The following is a 23,553-nucleotide window of genomic DNA, read 5'->3' as shown; positions in this document are numbered from 1 at the left end:
TAGATCACTTCTACTATTTCTAACATATTAATTTCTGCTTTTATTTCTCTCTGTTTTTCCTATTCTAATATTTTTGATATTCTTTTTGTATATTTTGAAAGGAGTGTTCAGTTAACATTTTTCACCCTGTTACTTAGTGATTAAAGTGTTTAGTTTATTTTTCCTTAAGTACAGTTTTGACCATCGACCATTGATTGTATAAGGTAGCATTGCTATTTTTGATGTTTACTAGATATTCTAAAATTGTGGTATTGATATCCTCATTGACTAAAAAATTATTTAGGAGAGAGTTTAAATTCTTATGTAGGTTTTATTTTTGTTTCTGCTTTTCTTACTAATTTCATATTTCGTTACATTGTTGTCAGAGAACATAGTCTGTACACCATTTCTGTTTGTAGTAAGTTTAATGAAGTTTTCTTTGTGGCTTACTGTATGATTTTCTTAAACGTTCCATGGTTTATTAAAAGGGTTTATTTGTGTGTTATTAGTTTCTTCAAGAATTACCTTATCTCTAACATTTGACCTCTAGAAAATAGTTAATATCTTTAATTTTAAAAACCAGAAGTCAAAATTAAAGGAGTGGGTTAAATTTTAAGCAAATGAAACTCTACAAAGGTTCAAAAACTTCACCGTATACTTTCCCCCAGTTGCTGCTTGTTCTACAGATGTTCCTACAGGTTAAAATTAGAAGTCCCACTGAGCATATAGGACTCCTCATTCCTTTACTACACCTCATCCTTGACACACTTGTCCCTCTCTCTGTGTGTGTGTGTGTGTGTGTGTGTGTGTGTGTAGCTGGTTCTTCTTGGTCCCAGAGCTGGAAGAGAGCCTAAGTAATTGAATACATCACGTTGTAATATTTGTACAAATGTTATGGGGGCTCCATTCACAAAAGAGCTTTTCTTATGCAGTTGCAAGAACTGAAGCCTTCCTGTCTTTTCTGTCATTATTTCTTTTCTTACTTTCAGGCCAGGTAACAACTTTTTGGGGGAGGAAAGAGGAAATGTGAAGGAAGTCTTTAAGTTTAATTGAACTCTGTTGCTACAGGGTCTCCTTTGTTTTGCTCTTAACAAGGAGATGAACAGGTGGTATTCTCAAACTTCAGTCCTTCAGACTGTTTCCTAGCACTACCAGATTTTAAATAGTGATTTTTCTTATAGCAACATCTTTTTCACATTAAACATATATTTTATATAAAAATCTCATCAGCCCTTTATAAACAGTTATACAGTTTCTGAACAATCTTATGGGTATAAGAGTAGAATTTACATAAAATATTTACCACATTTGCTTTGAAAGAAGTGAATGATTTAGAAACAATAAAAGTTTTAAATTGAGTATATCAGTTGGGTTGAAAGAGATCCTAAGGGTCACATAGGAATTTCATGTAAGATGGGTTATTTGGTCAAAGAAGTGTAGAAAAACACTAGGTCGAGCAAAGTTAGAATAGATGACTTTATTGCAGGGGTTAGTTCTTAGAGTCTTTAATGTGCATTGTGAATCTCTAAATGGAAAGAAGAGATACAGGGGGAAAAATGGTTTTCAAACTTACTAGCCCTCTGCCCTCCCACCCTCTTTTTCCTGTAACATTTAATGATATCTCTTTGCATGTCTGTTATAGTTACCAGTTCTATCTCCTAGTATTTTGTGCCACATTTTCTGGTAAACTGATGTTATCTTAACTTCTTCATTATATAGGTGAGAAAATTGAGCTCTAGGGAAATTAAATAATTTAGTCTTACAGCTAATTAAAAGAAAGGAGTATTAGAATCCAAGTGAGGAAACTCCCAGGACACTGGTTTTTCCATTACCCTTCATTATGACTTTCCAATATGAAATGTTACTTTCTCAAAATATAGTCCTTCTAATAAGCAGTGTTTTTTTCAGTCTCCATGAATAAATATCGATTCTTTTTTTAATGTCTCAATTTTTGTGTATGTATATATGTGTGTATTTGTATGCGTTTTAGGTATAAAATAAAGGTATTTTGTCTTCGAGCCAACATTTTATGACTACTATTAGCTTACTTTGGTTTTGAACTAGAAAATCACGTAACTGTGAAATCTGCTTTCTGTTTTGCAGCGGCTCTAATTAGAGGAAATCGTAAAAACTGTGCTCAATTTTCTGGCTCCCTCGACTGGTTAATCAGCCGATTGGAAAGACTGGAAGCTTCTTCTGGTATGTTTTCCACTATCTCCTTTTTATGATATATTTTTCCTGGTTTTTTTTTTCTATTTTATGTCCCTTAAGACAATAAAAACTGAGATTCAGTGCAATGTAAACGTTTTCCTTTTACTAGGTTAGAAAGTTTTCTGATTGCTAAAATCATTGGTATTTTCATTAGTTATTTCTGAAAAGCAGTCTAACCGTATCTTCATTTACATTTAAAAAAGAATGAAGTTCGGAAAGCCACTGAAGAGCCAGAATTCCCATTACTTTTCAAATCAGTCATTCCTGATGTACTAATACATTAGTACATTACAGTACCACACAGGTAAAAGGATTGGTTTGGGTGAATTGTTTTTGTTCTTTAAGTGAATTGAATTTGAAAAAAAAGGATTGGCTTGGAATTCACATTTTTAACTTGTCTTCAAATGATTATGTGGACAGGTTTGGAAAACAAATTAGTTTTCCAAATCATGGAGCACAATAGTTTATTTTAAAGGGATTTAATAAATACCAATAAACAGTCTGCATCATTGTAAAATAGCTAAAGGCAATAAATCTGATACGTCTGTCTCTAACAAGTATGTTACTTCTACGTCGTTGTGGAGATGTACCTGTGCTTACCAGGCCTGCCTGAACTCCAGCACCGCAGATTGCCTCAGGGACACCCCAAACTGAATCTGTTGCTCCTCCATCTGTTTGCCTAGTGTTCCGTTAGCTGCCCTTCTTTAGCACTACTGCCCATTTCTGTTATTTATTTTTCCTCTCCGTCTCCTACCTTAGTAGTGAACTCCTTGAAGGTAGGGCCTCGGTTTTATTGATCTTTGTATTCTCTGGACCTGCCATACCATCTGGCAGTTAGTAGGGGCTTAATAGTATTTGTTGATGGAATGAATGACAGTTTGAATTCACTTAATTATATACCTGTCAAGACAGAAATAATGCCATGACTTTTCATGATGAAGACCCATTCAGGGACAGGTTTGTTGGAATTAAATGGATAGAGAGGTAGAAGAACAGATAGCTATGGTCAAAGGAGGTTACTTTTAAGTCACAGAGTGAAATTTCAAAGTTTAAGATTCAGGAACTTAAATCTAGGTTAAGAGAAATTTGAGTAACAATGAGTTCTGAGGCATTCCTGGATTGTTGGGTGGCAAAAATAGAAAAGGAGATGGTTGAGGTAAAAAAGGTGCAAGAATTATGAGACAAGGGTTTTCAGGGTATCACAGCACGAATGAGGTGACTGTGAGTCAATATGGAATATATTCAGTAAGGAAAAACTGAATGGCTACTAGGAGGAAGTGATCAAATAGTAGTAAGATGATGGCGGGGATTGCAAAATGGATAAATTCTTGGTTCAAAGCATCTAGAATTGTTGGAAGGCTCCAGCAGATACAAAAAGTATGCTGGTCTCTTTCCCTGGCCCAGGGAGTATCTGGAAAGAGAAAGGAACAGAGCAACCTTCAGGATGCAATATGAATTCTGGACAAATCAGCTGCTTCACTTTTTAAAAAATGCACAGCAAAAAAAGCTCAAAGGAAAAGAGGAGAGAGAGAGAAGGAAAGAACAGAGCAGAGCATCCTTTAAGCTTGTTACAGGACCAAACTTGGGTTCGTTCACTGGGGTGCAGTAAAGCCAGTCTACCGACACTGGGCTGTGGTGAAGGAAAGTGCGGCGTTTATTGCAGGACACCAAGCCAGGAGAACGGGCAGCTCACTCTCAAAAGACCCAAGCTTCCCAGTGGCTTTCAGGGAAGGCATTGTGAGGGAGAGGGCTGCAGGGTGTGTGATCAGCTCATGCACGGGTCTCGGATTGGTTGGCATCAAGGTGAAGTTTCAAGCATCATCAGCCTTCTGGTTTCAAACACTGTTGAGTGTATGCACTTGCGGTCAGCAATGTTCATCTAGTTGGGGTCCGCTTCCTATAAAAACAATCTAGGAATGTGTGTTGGGCCTTTATCTGTATCTTTCAGGGAACTGGGAGTTCTGTGATTCTGTGTGGCAGATTTATAGTCTACATTGTTACTAGTTTCTGGGCCCAAGGCTGTTCTTTGTTTCTGCATCTTCACATTTCCTAATCTTGAACTCTTGAGCCAGCCTTTTGAGACTTAAGGGAGGCCTGGGAGACTAAAGCAAAAGGCTTTCACTTCAGAGGACAGGGACACAGAGGCTTGCATATGGTTTCAGGCTCAGCCACACAGAGTCCAATGTTCACAGTCTTCAGTTCAGTCAGTTATACGCACAGTTCCAGTGGCTACACATCGCTACTTGCTATGATCGTTTCCCAATCCAGGTGTTGGTCGCAGGCATTTCTACTTAAAATAGAGAACTTGTGCTCTGAGAGAGCAGGGTGAAAGTCAAGAGTAGGAAGGACCCTTAGAGAATGCTTCACCTAACATTCTCACTTTGGAGGAAGAAAATCGAGGCATAGAACCTTGAAACGACTGCTTTGAGATGCTAGAATTAATTTTTACAGCCAAGATGAAAACCAACTCTCTCACAGTCAGGCTTGAAATATGTTCACTATACCTTGTAGCCTCCTAGCTTTTAAGTATCTAAAATTTTTTTCACTGAACAGGTTTCTCTGCTGTAGCTACATTCTTTTAGTGACCTGCGTTTTTTCCCTAGAGGAAATAGAATGTTGCTTAGTTTTTAAAAGAGACAGTAACAATAAGGACATGCATATATATGTATATGCACACACAGAAATAATATATATGTATTTCAATCATGCTGTATTGTTTACTGAGTGCTTCCGTATGCAGCATCTTCGTTTCTCTCTATCTGGGATTGCTGAATACACACTCTCCTCTGCTTGTCAATCTCCCAGCTGTACGAGTACCTTCTGTGTCTGTATGTGAGCAGCAGAGCAGAGCTGGGGGTCTACGAGCTCTCAGTTGCCTTCAGAAAAGGGCAATGGACAAAACTCAAAATAAACTGGTGCAAACTTAAGTAGAAATCTGATGAAGACATGAAAAGAGTCAGCAAAAAGATGTGTTAGGGAAAAAGCTTACCTTAGTTTGGGTTCCACCAGAAGTAGAGCTTGAGACAAGGGTCGAAGGGCAAGTTTATCTGGGGCGTGAGTGGACATGAGCCAAGGTAGAGAAGGGGCCAGAGAGGGTGCGTTGATAAGCAGGTTACCGCCGTGGGAATCTGGCGCTACTTGGGGGCGGGGTGATTCTGCGGACCCGTGCCTTAGAGCTATCCCACCTGAGCGGCGAGGGGGGTGGAGTGTTAATAACCAGCTTCTCATTGGTTGGTGCTGCCCTCTGGAGGCGTTAGTTCTGGGGCTCCTCCGGCTACCACTGTGGTCACAACAAATCTCGAAGCAAGGAAATGCAGATGCTGGCAGCTGGAAATCAGGCAGTGTTCACTGAATGGAGAGGATGAGAGTCTGACCAGGGCCCCGGCAGCATCTGCTACCCAGCCAACTGCTCTTTCACTATATGATATAAAGAGGCAGCTGAGTTTTTGGTTCACATTTTGCATTATCTAAAGTTGACCAGTATCGCTGCTGCATAAAGCCTTCTTAGAATATCTGATCAGTTTTTAAGAACAGCCACTATGAATTTCTTGCGGGGCAGGGGAGATAAATCGGACATTGGCCCAGACTTCATGTGTGACTGTGTCTCTGGGCCAAATTTAATTGAAAAGACAAAAGACTTGTATGAGCAAGTACACTGATTGAGTTGATGTATTTCTGAAGGCTGGGTGTTTCTTTAGGATGTTCTTAACCCTTGAAATACTTTTCGAGCATTTCAAGACATGGCTAAGAACAGTCCGCTGGTCAGGAGGCTGCGTATTTTTTCTAAGTCTTATTTTTTACACAGTCTATTCCCCTGGATAGTTTTGCAGGGATCAAAATGGCCTTCTTAGGGATTCCTGCCAATTCCTCCCACTCTTAGCCAGTGCCATGAATGAAGTCCCTCTGGGGCTAAGCAGGATGAGGGGCTTTGAGTGGTCGTGAGTTGCCAGAGCTTTGCGCTCATGTCCAATCCAGCTTTTGCTACCTGGAAACATGATAGTTTAAAGCTTCCAAAGATGGCACAGCTATTTCTTGCAAAGCATCAGGTCATCATTTTTCAAAGGGAAAAATTTGTAACCAGTGGAATAATTGGTCCCAGAATCTTGTGTGTAGGAAACTCTTCCACCTTAGTATCTACTTAGGTGTGAGCAGTTGAGTTAGAAAGAATATGAGTTCACAGGATATTATATGCGATCCACTGTTAGGGATGCAGAAATCACAGCTAACCTTTTTAAGTGATACCAGCAATTCGTACAACACTAATGCTAACGGAGAAAGGGACAGTGTTCTAGGAGATAGCCATGGAGAAGGCAACTTTAGCTCTTGATTGAAAGCTTTTGATTTTGCAGAATGTCAGCTATGTTAAGCCCAGGAGTTTATGTACCTGAACCTTGTAAGAAGCACTCAATCAGAATCGTGATGATACTGGAGACCTTTTAAAGAAAATCTTTTATGATAGCTGTTGGGATCAATGTGTGTTTGACTCTGTAACCCCACACCATAACCATCCATTTGCATCCAGAGATTCACCTAGAGCACATTACAGTGATGGGTGTTTTTAATAATGATCTTGGGTCGTCAGGATATATAAATTATGTTTAATGCTGCTGGGTCACTTAAGACAGGGAAGCAGAGAATACATTTTTCAAAGATATCCCCTCTAAATGTTTGAAATCATGTATTAGAAATTAAAGGTTACTAATTTAATAGTTAGCTAAGGGGCTTCCCTGGTGGCACAGTGGTTAAGAATCCACCTGCCAATATAGGGATCATGGGTCCAGCGCTGGTCCGGGGAGATCCCACATGCCGCAGAGCAACTAAGCCCGTGCACCACAACTACTGAGCCTGCTCTCTAGAGCCCGCGAGCCACAACTACTGAGCCCGCATGCCACAACTACTGAAGCCCACGCGCCTAGAGCCCGTGCTCCGCAACAAGAGAAGCCACTGCAACGAGGAGCCCGCACACAGCAACAGAGAGTAGCCCCCGCTCGCGGCAACTGGAGAAAGCCCGCGCACTGCGATGAAGACCCAGTGCAACCAAAAAAAAAAAAAAGAATAAAATAAATTAAAAAAAATAATAGTTAGCTACGACCCTTGTCAAAATTACTCACTTTTGAATGATGCTAGAAAACTTAGTATACAGCCATACTTCTTCCTTTCTCAGTAAAGTTTTAAGTTGTAGTTGGAAAGAAAAAAGAGGGGACAGAGGTCCGGATTTGGAGGGCTTCCTGTATTTTGAAATATCTCACCAGCAATGTGAAAAATGAAGAAAGAATTCCCCCAAGGTAAAGTCCAAATAAATGAGAACATTCTTTTCTGAATGCAAACATGATCCAAGTCACTAGGTTATCCAAAATCTGTGTCCTTTTCAGAATGCTTTTCTAAAAATCCGTGTGTGGGATTGATGGCAAATTACATTTCTAGAAAATGGTTCTTGAAAAAAATCTTCGACTGTCTCATATTTGAGAAAAAAAATTTAGTGCTTTGCAACATAGAATTGATTTTATAATCATTTTCCACAGTTACCATTTAACCACGTTACTAATTTCTAGCAGTAGACATTAAAGTGTGAAGGCTACCGGAAGTGACCAGGCTGAGAGCATCCCTGGCTTTTATAGAGAGATGGCTTTGTAGGCCAGGGCTTTAAACCCCAGAAAGGAGCATGATATACAGAGGTGGTCTCCCTAGGCTTTAACTAACCAGCCACCTGAATATTTAGATGAGAAACATGCGAAAGGTTGATTGCCCAAGGGCAGGGGTCAGTTGGCACCTGTTTTGGTCACTTCCCTGACCTTGGAGGGCTGTAGTGCTCTCCTGACATTACTCCACACTGGCCCCAGCGGCCTGGGCTGCTGCTGCCGGTTTTGCAGCCAAGGGCAAGCCCTTGTTTTATGGCAGCCTTACTCTTGTCTCGCCTGTCCTGGGTGCCTGGTCTCCATCCATGCTGCAGTTGCCACCTCCCACCAATTGAAGAGAGCCTTTGTCTCCCAGGGGTTTTCTTGGGTGGTTCCTGGAATTCACGTTTCCATCCTGCTTCCTTAGACTCTCCACGGTTGGTTTGGAGATGAGAGTGTTCCCCACTTTTACTTATTGTATTTTTCTCAGCGCACGGCCCTTTAGGGTGGCAGTCTACAAAATCCTGGTTAGCGAGAGGAATAAGAGAGGAAGTCTTGTCTCAGAGAAACTATATTATCCAGGGAGGGCTCACTTGAGAAAAACTGCTTATTAAAAACAAAACCACAACCACAGTGATCTCTGCATTTCACCTGGTCGGTTTCTAGTCCTCTTCAGATACTGAACTTGTGTCTCATTGTCATGGACAGAACTGACGTTTCAGTGCTTTTTCGTTTTTTTCAAAAATTTTATCGGAGTATAATTGATTTTCATCAGCTCTTCTGCTTTGCTGCTGATAGATGACTGTTTAATGCCAGTGTCTCGTCTGTTTGAGTTTTGCTCATGCCATTCTGGTTATTAAATATTCTTTAGCGTCATCTTTGGTGAAATAATTACACTGTGTCGCTTGCAGTATGGCTCTATTTCATGCTCTTTCCCTTCATGATAGATGCCCCTCTGGTGGGGGGAAGCAAATGATTATGTGCAATTGTATTCTTCTAATACCATGAGAGGGAATAATAACCCTTTCATATAAATAGACCAGCTCAGTTGACAGAGATTCGTAGAATTTCTGAGGTGGAAGTGATTTTGGGGGGTATCTTAAGCCGGCTAGCCTTCTTGGGCATCACTGCACTGTGTCCCCTCTTTCTTTGGCTCTCTTGAATCACATTACAAAATGAAGTTTAGAAGTGAATGATCTAAAATACTACTCTCCATCATGTGACTATTTTGAAGGTCTCTGCCAGTACTTTCTGCTATTCTCTGGTCGGAAGCACTTGCTCACCCTCCTAAAACTATATCCACTTTTAAATGCATTTTTAAGCTGTTCTTTGCTCCGTGCATATTGATATATCTCAGGACTGCATACCATTCTGCACTTAACACCGTATCTGAAATTGTGGTTTTTCATTAAATAATGTATCGTGTAGCTTTTCTCCTTCCCCTTTTTTCACACTTGCCAAGTAGCAGAATTAGTTTATTCTATCCCTTTGTATTGGTTTCTTTTGTGCTTATCGGAAAGAATGCCCCTGACTTGTCCTCATGCTGCAAGAGAACTTTCAAAATTGACATGAAGCTCAGGCAGATGCTATGATCATTTTACATTTCTGCCCAAAATAATTTTCTCAATAAATATTTGCTGCTTTGAGGCAAGCATCTTTTTGAAGAGTTGATTAATCTGTATTTCTCTTGTCCTGGAGAAATCCATCTTGAAGATGCCAAAATGTGTGTAGATGTTCTAAATATTTATTTAAAAGGCATTAGAGCACTTAACTGCATCTGCCAGAATTTCTATAGATACTCATGTTTCACAGAGAGACACAGTTGTTGGATTTGTATACATTTTAATGACTGTATCGTGTGGCCAAGGAAATCTTAATTTAGGGCACTGTGCTGAGAACGTCGTATGTATTATTTCACTGGATTCCCCCAGTAACCCTATAAGGTATGTTCCATTATAATTTCCATTTTATAAATGAAGAATCTGAGGATAAGAAGCTCAGAGGTAATTTTTTTAAGATCAAAGAAAGTAATGGAGTTAGAATTGAACTTGCATGGTCTGTAAACTTGACAAGAGCAGGGCTTGTATCAATTTTTGCTCTGCACTTTACTCATACCCAGGACCTAACACTGAGAATGGCCCATTTTATGTACTCAGTGATAAATGAACAAATAAATGAAAAAAAATAAATAGCAAGGTAAGATTGCCTTAAGGTATTGATGGTGTCTTGTCTGGTACTCAGCACTTCATAGGCCTTGAGACATGACAATTCATACAAACATATTTATATAGCATAAAATTTCTAACATTATTATTTAACTCTGTTGTATCATAAACTGCCTTTAATTGACATTTTCTTTTCTTCTTTTGGCTGTCCTTTAACTTCTCTAGTTTGTCTATCTTTTATAAATCATTGCTCCCTAAACGGAAGGCAGCAAACCATCAGAGGCCTAACTAAGGCAGGAAGGTACATTATAATTACATTACTCATTTTATGTGTTTTATTTCAGCTTTTTTACCATGGGAAACTTTGGATTCATGTTCATCTTATCTTCCAAGAGAATGCCCTAGGTCCAACTTTTTTGTTTTTCTTGCTAAGGCATTGCTAATATTCTACCTTTCTGTATATGAATAACAGTGCAACAATACCTTTACCTTGACTAACTTCCAGTTTTATTAATTTTCCTCTCATTTTCCTATTTTTGTCAAGTTCTGTTATATTTTAATCTCATTCCTGTCACTTTTCTCTCCCTCTCAGCTTTATGTTAGCTCAGGATTTAATGAGACCATTTTCTTCTCTAGCTTCAAAACCATTATTATAAATTATAAGTATATGCCATTATGTGTTTTCCCAATTTGGCTTGTGACCATAACTCTTAAGATCATTATTTTTAAGCCTTTATATATTTTAATACTGATGTCAATTTAAATCATTTTTCTTTCTCTATTTGAGTGAGATACAGAAACTCTATTTAGGGTGACTTCTTTTTATTTCACAAGTTAGCCCTCTGTTACGGAAAGAAAGCAAAATTTGTATTACTTTTTTTTTTTTCTTTTCTCCCTCTCTATTTGTTTTAAAAAGTGAAAAAAATAAATTTAGCAGTTCATCTCACACTGAAACTGAAATGGTTCCTTGAATTCAAATTTATACCCATAAAACGGTAAAATAACAAGTTATTCCTTTCTCAGCGCTTCAATCTGTAACCTGCAAAATTCACTGTAAATGTTAAAAAAGATGTGTTGTAATTATGCTAAATACTGGTTCATTATTCAACTCCTTCTGTTTGTTCTGGGTGAGGGCCAACTGAGCTCCCAACCAGTTCAAACTAGAATCTTCTGCCATTTCTAGTTCCATGTTCGTGCCCACCCATGAAAGAAGGATGGCTTGGATGGGATATGTGAGTTGTGACTCATTGGCAGTTTAGTTTAAATTAGTGGAACAAAACAACAGATGTGTGTCTCTACAGAGCCCTCTCACATGCACAGGCCCAGGTACAAATGCATCCCTTTACACCTGTCATATTCTTTCTTTCATGGCTTCACATTTGGTGTGTACCCCCAAAACCTCCCAGACTCCTCGGACGTTTAGTCAACATGGCGCTAGCTGGACTTGTCTTCTGCTCTCTCTAACCAGTGATTATTTGCATATTTTTCTTTTCTCATAATGGTAATAATATCATGAGAAGGGATTCCTGTCCACCAGGAGTGCTTTATGTCTTATTTTAGCATTCGTAAGGTTGTAAGGCTACTTGGTTAACCTTCCACGGTATTTTTGGCCCAACAGTCCTGCTGTCTCAAGAAAGAAAAATTTTCTGCCGTTGAGTCTACTTGCCCTTCTTGCTCTCTTACCGCAGTCCCAGATATACTACCTTAACTAATTTTATTTTAATAACTAACCTTTATTTCATTTCTTCCTGCTGATCAATAAATATTTTCCCTGAATTTTTCTTCTAATCAGTGTTGTCCATTCGGCATTTCCCTACCTTTTCCTATTTTTTAATTTTTAGCCTCTGTTTGAAAAGAAGCATATTTATAATGTTTCCCTGTTGATCCTTTTTATTTCACTTTATTTGTCTTTTGTGTTATTTTGTTACAACCATAAAATAATAGCAGGTGATCATATAGCACTGCTCGGATCCGGGCCCTGTTCTAAATGCTTTCCACATATTCTCACAACAGACCCCCAGGGTGGGCACCATTATTGTGCCCGTGTTAGAGACGAGGACACCGGAGCATAGAGAGGTTAAGTAATGAGCCTAAAATCTGCCAGGACTAAAATCTGGGCACGTTGGCTTTAGACTGTGTTTGTAACCAGTACATAAAACAGCAGAATACTAACGGTATCTCATTATTATATTTCCTCATGAAGCCTTGTAAATATTGAGTAGACCAGTCCCTCTGTTAAAAGCATGACAGTCTTACTGCATCCGGAAACAATCTCCCATAACCTCTATAGATAGCTTTGGTCTGCTTGCTTCACATTTGTGCGTTTTCATGTTTTTTTTTCCTGTCATTTCCCAGTGTCTTTCCCCCAATCTTTTTACTTGTTGTGTCACTTTGTTTAAATTTCATTACCCAGGGCGAAAATAGAAATTTCCTTATTTCCTTTTGCCTTCAGTGAGCCCTGGGGACACTAATAATAAGATCTGACCAAAACGTTGCAAAAAATCTTAACTCCTAGAAAGGGAGAAAAGAAAAAAGCAGGCTGTGGTTGGAATAATTTGGAATTCATGGTTTCTCTCATTATAACTGTCACCGATCCTGCAGTGGATACCACCCTTCTGTGTGTTTTGCATGTGCCCTGTCCCCAGTGTTTCCTTAACTAGGGAGCAGTGTGATTCACACCAGTTAGCGCCCAGGTTGAAGCCTCCCTGTTTGCTCACCACTAGCTTAGCCCAAGGGGTTTCCATGCTGAAATCTTCAGCTGAGGCCATGGACTCCTTCTGGAGTTGCTTGCAGTAGAGATGTGAGTGATAATTCCTTTCTCTCAAATCTGAATCACACCCATGTTACCCCTAATGCGTTGAGAACTAGGTTCCATGTAAACCTACATCTACCTCGGTGTTCTGGGATTATTTTAATTTTGTTTTATTTTGCAAAACTCTTGTGACCATAGGTGAGAAAATAATGTCCTGGGGGGATTGACGTTGTGCTTTCCAGGTCAATTGGTTCTCCTTGTTGTCCTGTGACGACACTGGGAGCACAGGTACCATGGCTTTGCTCTAGCTTCTCATTGGCCTTCTATGCTGGAGTGGGTCCAAGTCTGATTCTATTCACTCCTTCTCTCAAGTGGACAAGGTTCACCAGGGAGCTTGTGCCTACTTGGTCTGAGGTGAAATCCCCAGACTAGATTCCTCCTGGTAGGTAAAGTCAGACCAAATACAGCACTTCTGCTCTGTGGCTTGTTTCCAGTTTTTCCATACAGACCCTCGACAAATTTTGTCCAACCATGGACAGCCCTGGGCATGACCCGTGAATAGAAAATAGCACAGTCAACTTTGACCCCAGATGGAGAGCTTCTCCAGTTTGGGAAGCCAGGTAACAAACGTGTAAGTCTATCGATAAAAAGCAAACTGGGCCATTGTACTTCGATTACAGAAAACAAGGTGAGGAACATTCTCTGCCATCCCAGCACTTGGGTGCTCCCATTACCTACCATTAAGTTCTTTCCAGCCATTTTGTTATATCCTCAGAGATTTTTCTTGCTCATGAGAATATAAATGATTCAGAAAGTTACAGCCATAAAAGTTTTAAGATAAATAGCTGAATGTTGCTTGTATTATACGTATAATGCCTTGCCCCGCAGTTCTGCATTAGGCACAGTTAAACCAGTCCCTGCCCTTAAGGGCTCATTGTCTCATGGGAGATTGAAATGAAAGTAAATAATTTTAATAAAACGTGATCAATACTGCAAAGAAGGAATAATTCATCCCCGGACGTTAGTAACGACTCACCAAGTGAGGTGACTTTTTGCCTTTGCAAGGTGGTTCAGATTTTGCAGTCTCAGAAAAGGAAAGTGTGTTGAAATCTGAGATTAATATGCACGAAGGGGGGCTTCCCTGGTGGCGCGGTGGTTGAGAGTCCGCCTGACGATGCAGGGGACACGGGTTCGTGCCCCGGTCCGGGAAGATCCCACATGCCGCGGAGCGGCTGAGCCCGTGAGCCATGGCCGCTGAGCCTGCGCGTCCGGAGCCTGTGCTCCACAATGGGAGAGGCCACGACAGTGAGAGGCCTGCGTACCACAAAAATATATATATATATATGCGTGAAGGGTTGAAGGTGAGAAAGATCCTACAAGCTCCACCAGGGTTTTGCAGGCCTTGTTTACTGCTCATCCCCGTTGCTTGAAACAGTGCCTGGTAGGTACTTAATAAATATTTATGATTAATATTTAAGTAAAAGTATGTATTAATCATTCTTTGTAGGAGGAAGTGGTGGGAATTGAGGCAATAAAGGAAGGTTAAACCATCTAGAAGAGGGACTGACATGCTTTTAATGTATGGTTGAATTTGTTTCGGTTATATTTTGTTGAGGATTTTTACATCTGTGTTCATCAGGGATATTGACCTGCAATTTTCTTTTCATGTGGTGTCCTTGTCTGTTTTTGGTATCATAGTAATGCTGTCCTTCTAAAATGAGTTCGGAAGTGTTCCCTTCTCTTCTGTTTTTTGGAAGAGATTGAGAAGGATTATATTAATTCTTCTTTAAATGTTAAGTAGAATTCATCAATGAAACCAACTGGTCCTGGACTTGTGTTTGTTGGGAGGTGTTTGGTTACTAATTCAATCTTCTTACTATTAATCAGTCTACTCACAATTTCTGTTTCTTCGTAATTCAGTTTTGGTGTACTTTATGTTTCTAAGAATTCATTTTTTTAACATATTTCCCAATTTGTTTCTGTGGTATCAGTTGTACATCTCCTCTTTCATTTATTTGTTTGAGTCCCTTCTCTTTTGTCTTGGTGAGTCTAGCTAAAGGTTTGTCTGTTTTGTTCATCTTTTCCAAAAGCCAGCTTTTAGTTAAATTGACCTTCTCTGTTGTCTTTTAGTCTCTATTTCATTGATTTCCACTTTGATCTTTGTTATTTTCTTCCTTGTACTGACTTGGGCTTTGTTTCTTCTTTTTCTAGTTTGTTGAAGTGTAAAGTTAAGTGGTTTATTTGAGAATTTTCTCATTATAGGCATTTATCACTGTGAAATTCTCTCTTAGAACTGCCTTTGCTGCGTCCCATAAGTTTTGGTATGTTGTATTTCCATTTTCATTTGCTGCTCTGTTTTTTGCTTTTTCTTTTGATTTCCTCTTTGACCCACTGGTTGTTGAGTAACCTGTTGTTTGGTCTCCACATATTTGTGACTATCCCAGTTTTCTTCTTGTAACTAATTTCTAATTTCATACCATTGTGGTCAGAAATGATGCTTGATGTGATTTTAATCTTCTTAAATTTATTAAGACTTGTTTTGTGGCCCAGCATATTATCTATCCTGGAGAATGCTCCACGTGTGCTTGAGAAGAATGTGTTTTCTGTTTCTTTTTGTTGGAATGTTCTGTATATGTTAGTTCAGTTCATCTGGTCTAGTGTGTCATTTAAGGGCAATTTTCCTTACTGCTTTTCTGTCTGGATGATCTATCCATTGATGAAATTGGGCCATTGAAGTCTCCTACTATTATTATACTACTATCTGTTTCTCCCTTTAGGTCTTTTTATATTTGCTTTATATATTCCGTTGCTTCTATGTTGGGTGCATAAATATGTACAAACATTATATCCTCTTGTTGGATTGACCCCTTTATCATTATATAATGACCTTCTTTGTCTCTTATTACAGTCTTTGTCTGAAAGTGTATTTTGTCTGATACAGGTGTAGCTATCCCAGCTTTCTTTGGTTTCCGTTTGTCTGAAATTTCTTTTTCCATCTGTTCTCTTTCAGTCTGTGTGTGTCCTTACATGTGAAGTGAGTCTCTTGTAGGCAGCATATAGATAGGTTGGTTTCTTTATTTTTAGAGAGTATGCCAAGACCTGTCAGCATCTAAAAGAGGAGGATCTCAGAACCTAGATTCAGGCTGATTGAAAGCCAGACCCTCAGGCAGCAACCTTTAAAATATGCAAATATACCTCATTCAGGGGAAGACTGGGAGATGGGCATTTCTGTCTGCTCTCTGTGCCAAATCCTGGGGTGATAGCTAGGTAAGAACTGTTTTTTTCTTTGCTACTGTCCCATTGAAGCCTTGAACATAAGCCCCACTGGCACCAGAGCCAAGCTGTCAAGGGATGTGTCCTTTGGTTCACAGCCATAAGAGCCGGTGCGTCAGACATGTACACAAGCTCCTTTCTCAGAGACACTGATGATCTGGGGTCTCGAGATGTGTGGGCCAGACCAGAAACCTTCCTCTCCAGCCAAAGCTCCAAGACAGCAAATAAGCCTTTTTACAGAAAATTGGGGGTGGGTTTCAGTTGGCTCTGTTTGTTCTGTGCCCGGGGTAGGGTGTTATGCTTTCGTGGAACACACGAGCACAGGCCCTGCTGGCCATCACAGCCAGGTGATGAAGGGGCGTCCCTGTGCATCAGGGCACTAGGTGTAAAAAACTGGGGCACCAGTCATGCACAGAAGCTCCCTCCAGGACATACCCACGAGCTGAAGCAAGTCAGTTGGGGAGCACAAAGGTGGTGCCCGCCAACCTCCATCTCTGGAGAGAATTTCAGTTGGTCCCCAGATTTGTGTTAAATTAGATGCCTGCCCCTCAGGCCAAAGCTTTCAGGTAAGCAAATAAGCCTTTTACAGAAAGACTGGGTACTTTTGGCTGCCTCTGTGCTGGGCCCTGGGGTAGGTGAGTTCCTGCTGCCCCTTTAGGGACTTTTTCTCAATTTGCTATAGCTTCATGGGTCTTGTGGACACAAGCCCCATTGGCTTTCAAAGCTAGATGTTTTGGGCGCTTGCTCTCAGGTGCAGGTCTTAAAGTAGGGGTGCCAGATATGGGGTTCCAAGCCCTTTGCTACTCAGGGAGAAGCTTGGGGTTGTGAGTTACTTGCCGATTGTGGGTTGCTGCTTGGGAGTGGGGTTTATAGCGAGATTGTGTCTCAGCCTCTCCTACCTGATTCAATGTGGGGTTTTTTGTTGTGTTTGCCTGATGTATAGGATTCACTCAGTAAAGTTTTGAGTTTCTTTCAGAGGAAATTGTTCCATATATAAATGTAGATGTGATGTATTCTTGGGAGGAGTTGAGTTTAGAATCCTCCGATGTCACTACCTTGAACCAGGACCTAGAAATGTTTCTTACTTTAAGAGTTAGGTGTGCTCTTATCATAGAGTGTGTGTAGTAGTGTAATAGAAGTACAGTTGACCCTTGAACAACACGGGGTTTGGGGGTGCCGACTCTCTGGGCTGTTGAAAATCCATGTATATCTTTACAGTTGGCTCTGTATCCACAGTTGCACATCCACGGATTGAACAACTGTGGATCACGTAGCACTCTGGTGTGTATTTAGTGAAAAGAAAAATCCGTGCGTACGTGGACTTGTGCAGTTCAAACCCATGTTGTTCAAGGGTCTCCCTCATAGTCGAGCAATAACTAGCACTGACATTCTGAGATAATAACTTCTGGTGTTTTTATTAGTACTGCAACTATGTTAATAAGTATACTTTACATAGTTGCAGTCCTAATATATATCCAATTTTGTATTTACTCTTAAAAGTTTACATTATACGTTATGCATTTCTGTGTTATTAAAATTTCATGAATCATTTCTATAAGTTTATTAAACTTATCAAAATGTTTTGTCTTACTAGTTTGGGTGGGTTTTTATTTTACACTTTGTAGCATGTTCATAATTCTTTCATTCCGGTAATTCTGTTATGATCTACCAAGTTATACAATTTTTCTTTGAGACTCTGACCATAAGTGTTCTGTACTGTTGCCATTCCTGGGTCTCACTCAGTGAATTTAAATTTTAAATGTCAAATCATCTTTAGTCAACTATTGCCACTTAATATCAAGCACTGTTTCTCTGTCTCATTTTTTTTACCTAAGTGTTTGAGGCATATATCAGTATGATTTAAATATATACATAAAGCAGTCTAGCTAGTTTTTATTTTTGAAAATGCCTCTTTTGGTGTTTCCAATTGTTTTCCTTTAGGAATTTCTTGCTATAAAAAGTAAAAGCAGTTTATTTGCAGTTTATTCCAACAGTTAAAATTAAAAATAGTTTTCTCTGACTTTTTATTGTCGGCATTAGAGGCAGTAGTCTTTTCATCCAGGTGTTTACTTGTTGGCTCTGACCTGGTCCCACTGAAAAAAAAAATTAATGTCAAACCCAAAACTCTGAAACCCTTCCATTAGAATAGGCTGAATATGAGAAAAATCAGAGATTTATTTTCACATTGCCATTCTTGCATTTTGTGATACGTGCTGTTATTTCCAAAAATCTAGTCTTTAATCTTTTCTGATATATTTAGGTTTATGAATGCTGTGGGCTTTCGTGAATGTTTATTTACATGAAAGATTTATTTTTCTTGATCTTCTACTTGTTTTTTTCTTAATGATTATGTTTTATAGCAGAGATTGGCGCACTCTTTCTGTAAAAGGCCAGATAGTAAATATTTTAGGTTGTGGGACTATAGGACTTTGTTGTTGCAGCCACTCAGCTCTGCCTTTTTAATGCGAGATCACCATTTGTATTATTTTGTATATTTCTCTTGTTTTGGAGACTAAGAAACATTTTCTACTATAAACCTCCAGGAAAGTGAAATGAGCTCTATTAGTTAGAATGCACTGCTGCAGGGTCATACTTTTAGTTCCAAGAAGATATGTGAACAAACGTGCGTGTAAACACGGTACAACTTTATTTATAAACATAGGCAGCCACGTGCTCTATAGTAATAAGTAATAGGGAGAAAACAAAAAACCAAAAACATCAGGATGACATATGACGAATCTATTAAAATGCTTTTCCCAGGACTTCCCTGGCGGTCCAATGGTTAAGACTGCTCTTCCACTACAGGGAGCGTGGGTTCCACCCCTGGTCAGGGAACTAAGATCCCACATGCTGCACGGTACAGCCAAAAAAAAAAAAAAAAAAAAAAATGCTGTTCCCTTTCTGTTATTTTAATTTCTTATAGCTTGGAATGATGGGGTTTATTTTATTGCTTACCTTTTTAATAATAGCAGAAATAGTTTCCATACCCTTATATAAAAATCTTCTTTAACTTATCCATCAGCCTGTTGTATTATTATTTTCTGCTCTCGTTGATTTTTAACAGGCACGGATTGTTGGAATACAGCAACAGATTTTGAACCACACCAAAAATTAACTTACCTTTTGGGGTATTTTTTCATTGAATGTGCATTTATATTTCAAAACATTAAGTCATTGGTGAAGAAACTAGTATTAACAGCCCTTGTCCTGGTTTGAATCAAGTGTCAACTGTGACAGTAATAGTGAATTACTTCTGTACCTTACCATGTGTAAACCTGAGCACTTTACATTTCTTTTCCAAGAAAGTGATCTCCATTTGAAATGAATAAACCTTTCTACAAGGTTCCTCTGGGACCCTTCTCAATACGCTAAGAGATGTCAGACAGTAGCTCTCAGACAGAGATCACACTTTCTAAGTGTTATGTCTAATTGCTACTAATGAACTACATTCTCATTGTTGACAAGGCAGGCTTGCTCTGAAAAAATAAATATACGTGTACCCATTCAGCTTTCCAGGTTCACACTAAAAATTCTGATAATGAGACTTATTTTCTAATTTCTGTTTTAGACTTTAAGAAAAGATGTATTCCATTTTATCTTCTCTGATAGCTAATACCTAAAAATATTACCCTTCTTTTTCAGGTTTTGTATATTGTATATTTCTGTTTATTTTTGTGTTAACTTGTATATTTCTCTTGTTGTGCAAACCAAGAAACATTTTCTGCTATAAACCTCTAGGAGAATGTAATGATCTCCATGGGTTAGGATGCATTATTGCAGGGTTATGCTTCCAGTGTCTAGAAGCTTCGTAAGCTGGCCCTAACCTACCTGTCCCATCCCCTATTGGCTTTGTACCCCAGGTGCATGAGGTATGCCCCCCATTCAAGACTTCATTCAGCACTTTACCGCCATCTTTTCCTGTCTGGAAAATGGCCATGAATGAGTTCTCTGTGGCCCCACTTAAATGTTGCTTTCTTTCATTTCTCTGCAGGCAGAATTACCTGCTTACTCAGCTGAACACTGTATCTTTGCCTTGTCCTCACTCGACATCATCTTTGGTTATCGGCCCTGTGTTCCAGACACCACCTGTCCCCTATCACAGGTGCCCTGTGATATTATGCATGATGCCCAAATGCATTGAGCACATAATAATTATATTGTATTCAGTCAACACCTGAATAAACACATAGAGAAGAGGAAAGCCACTGATCATTGTAGATTGGTTAATCATATTTCCCCCCTTTCTTTGTTTTCTCTTTAGGTATTCTTGAAGTTTTACACTGTGTGTTAGTAGAAAGTCCAGAAGCTCTAAATATTATTAAAGAAGGCCATATTAAATCCATTATCTCACTTTTAGACAAGCATGGAAGAAATCACAAGGTAAGTGAACCATTTTATTGCCAGAAATAAATTCTGGAATAACTTTAAAACTATTTTTTTAAAAGATAGTTTTTAAAAGGTGTGTCAAATTTTTCGTGAGTGTTTTTCACCTTTTCATTCCAATCAGGTAATATTGCTTAGTGCTTATGCATAGCCTCAATGGGAGGTTGGAGCAGTTCTCAATTTGTGTATGAAGGAAAGTTGGAAAATAAGTGGACACATGGCTGTAATGTTTAAAGTGACTGGGTCAGAGGTAACTGGAGGAAGTGTGTTTGTGGAAATTGCTGCTGACACTTGAACCTGAGAAGGGAATGAGAGTCTGAAGGTGGCTTCTCTTTTCAGGTTCTGGACGTCTTATGCTCCCTGTGTGTTTGCCATGGGGTAGCAGTCCGTTCTAACCAGCATCTCATCTGTGACAATCTTCTGCCAGGAAGAGACCTGTTACTGCAGACACGCCTTGTGAACCACGTCAGCAGGTAGGTTCAGCGAGCCCGCGTCACCAGATTGGTAGCATAACAAAAAATGCACGTTCTAGCTTTGTCGCTAAAACATCGTATAGTCTGTTTGTTTGATTCGAATCTTTTACATATTTCCCCAGGGAAGAGTGTAGGAATTTTTTCTACCCATCAGATGAGATAACAACAATAGATGACCCAAGCAAAATACACATTTATTACAAAAAAAAGTATAAGAGCTCTCATTCACGTTCATATGTAGCCGAATTGTCATTGTCATCCTCAGGAGCAGGCTGACAATGATACAGGGATATAATTATATACAATTATGTTTTACATCTTCTTAGAACATAACTAAAAACACTGTATCCTTCACTACCAATGGTGAAGTGCCTGCTGTGTATAATAAAGACATTGAATTCAAATGTCCAAAATATAATAAATTCTACAAATAAGCAATAAAACTACATTTTCAGTTAGGTGTACCTTCCAAGGTATCAGACATCCATTGGGTACTTTTCCCAGCCACAGTGCCAGGTGCTTCACAAGTATTCTACGCTGCTTGTGTTTGCACAAAGTGTTATTGTTATCTACATTTTATAGATTAAATCGTTGGAACTGGAAATGGAACTCAGGTCTAACTCCAGAGACTGAGCTCTTCACCACCATGTCATAGTGCCTTCCATATACAAAATAATAATAATAATTACAACAACAATAATAAATACAGCTTATAATTAAGGAAATGTTATATGTGATAGTGATAACTTCAATACACTGTGTTTAGCAGCTGTCCAGGAAATACTTGCTACTTCACTCTGGTTCAAACAAAAATGTAGGGTTTAGTGTATATTTCTACGTTGTGATGTTTTAAAAAAGATTGATTTAAGACTTCCTTTGTGGTTCTTTATGTAATAGACCTGTCGTTAATGAGCAGTGTTTTCTGAGACTTTCACTAATCCCTAGTATTAACTTAGGGTAAAAGTTCTTCCGTAAAACGCAATTAAATACAACTAACTGGAAATTATTCTTCTCACAGCAAAGCATAGAGAACAACAAAGATGATTCATCACCTTGGTTCCTTCACTAACACTATGACTTGCTTCAGCCTCAAACTCTGTATGACACAAAGCTTAGCTTAGGAAAGTGTCTCTATGTCCTGGATTAATAGTAACTCCATTAGGTCCGAGGGCCTGCTGTGCTATCCTGAGTGCCTCCCCTTCAATATGATTAATGATATAAAACATGCTGAAGAGCAATTAAGAAAAAACAATAGACCCTTAAGTGACCTTGCCAAGTTATCCCAGAAGCAAACATCAGTGTCTGACTGTTAACTGTAAGGTTGGCGGTCACTGCAGACTTCAGTGATTGCTTCAATAATTTGTTGTACTTAAGGAAACATATTTAATATGTAATATATGTCTTTGAGAAGCAGGACTAATTCAAAATAGCACGATGTAAGTTAAGACAACGAAAGGTTTATTCAGATTTTCTCACATGCTATTCCTCTCTCTTTAAAGCATGAGACCCAATATTTTTCTGGGTGTCAGCGAAGGGTCTGCGCAATATCGGAAATGGTACTATGAGTTGATGGTGGACCACACCGAGCCATTTGTGACCGCCGAAGCCACTCACCTGCGAGTGGGCTGGGCTTCAACGGAGGGGTACTCTCCCTACCCTGGAGGGGGCGAGGAGTGGGGTGGAAATGGTGTCGGAGATGACCTCTTCTCCTATGGATTTGATGGCCTTCACCTGTGGTCAGGTACGTAGTATCCATTTTCTTTCACAGTGTTTTTGAAGGAAATCTTTTGCCCTCACTGGACATTTCTAAAAGCTATTGGTATTGGTGCTGTTCATATCAGGTACATTTATTTCAGAAATGTAACACTGAAATGATAAGAGTGTTAAGTAAAAAGCAGAATTTCACTAGTGGAAAAAGAAAACTCTTACAGTTATGGTACCTCTCCAAAAAACTTCTTTGCCTTTGAACGGTATACTTCAGAAGTGGCTTTCTGATTCATGAATCAAGTGCAAAAACTTAAACGTTTCCTACCTGTTTTAATTGGTATGTGTGAAGCTTTAGCTTCCAATATAAAAAAGAACCAAAACCAAATCCTGGAAAATAATTGGAATAAGTAGACTAAGTTCCATCTTCTGGTGGGTAATGTAATGTCAGGAATTGGTAATTTGTCAAGTGTATTGTGAGGAGTCAGCTCATAATAAAATGATGCTTTGTTTCAGAAGTGTGGAATGGTTTAAAAATGAATGAATAGTTCATTTCACTAGCTACCACCGCTAAACTTTGATGGTTGAAAGTATATTAAACATGAGTAATATATAAAAATAGTACTCTTTTTTCAGATTTATTAAAACATGTATTTTGATTGGCTCTATTTAAAAGTTTACTTTTTGATTATGTAGATATTGGAATTCATTTGGATTCTGCAGACATACGCTTGTATTCATAAAGCGGCATTTAGAATGAACCTGATATATTTTATAGCACATTTAACATACAGAAAATAGAGAGAGGCTCCTTACATTACAGAAAGCCGCACTTTGCCTCTCATGGGCAAATCAAGCGGTATTCATTTATTAATGCTTTATAGGCTTCATAAATTATGAAGAGAACATTTTAAATTCAATTTAATTAAACCTAAGAGTTTATGGTAAGGAATTTATAAAGAAAAGCACTCCATGTGGTTGTATCGAACAATAATACT

General features: G+C 39.0%; 1 protein-coding gene across 1 annotated transcript in view; it reads left to right on the top strand.

Annotated features, from left to right (window-relative positions):
- RYR2 (ryanodine receptor 2) overlaps positions 1–23,553 on the top strand; it is a 721,598-nt gene that overhangs the window by 375,141 nt on the left and 322,904 nt on the right. Inside the window, exons 17-20 of the mRNA XM_067710999.1 lie at positions 2,083–2,178; positions 20,257–20,375; positions 20,718–20,851; positions 22,351–22,592. Coding sequence (XP_067567100.1) covers positions 2,083–2,178; positions 20,257–20,375; positions 20,718–20,851; positions 22,351–22,592 — 591 coding nt within the window. The remainder of the gene's footprint in view (positions 1–2,082; positions 2,179–20,256; positions 20,376–20,717; positions 20,852–22,350; positions 22,593–23,553) is intronic.

The sequence above is a fragment of the Pseudorca crassidens genome, chromosome 16 (genome assembly GCF_039906515.1).
Source record: "Pseudorca crassidens isolate mPseCra1 chromosome 16, mPseCra1.hap1, whole genome shotgun sequence".
Classification (NCBI taxonomy): domain Eukaryota; kingdom Metazoa; phylum Chordata; class Mammalia; order Artiodactyla; family Delphinidae; genus Pseudorca; species Pseudorca crassidens.
This window is presented reverse-complemented; position numbering and strand designations above follow the sequence as displayed.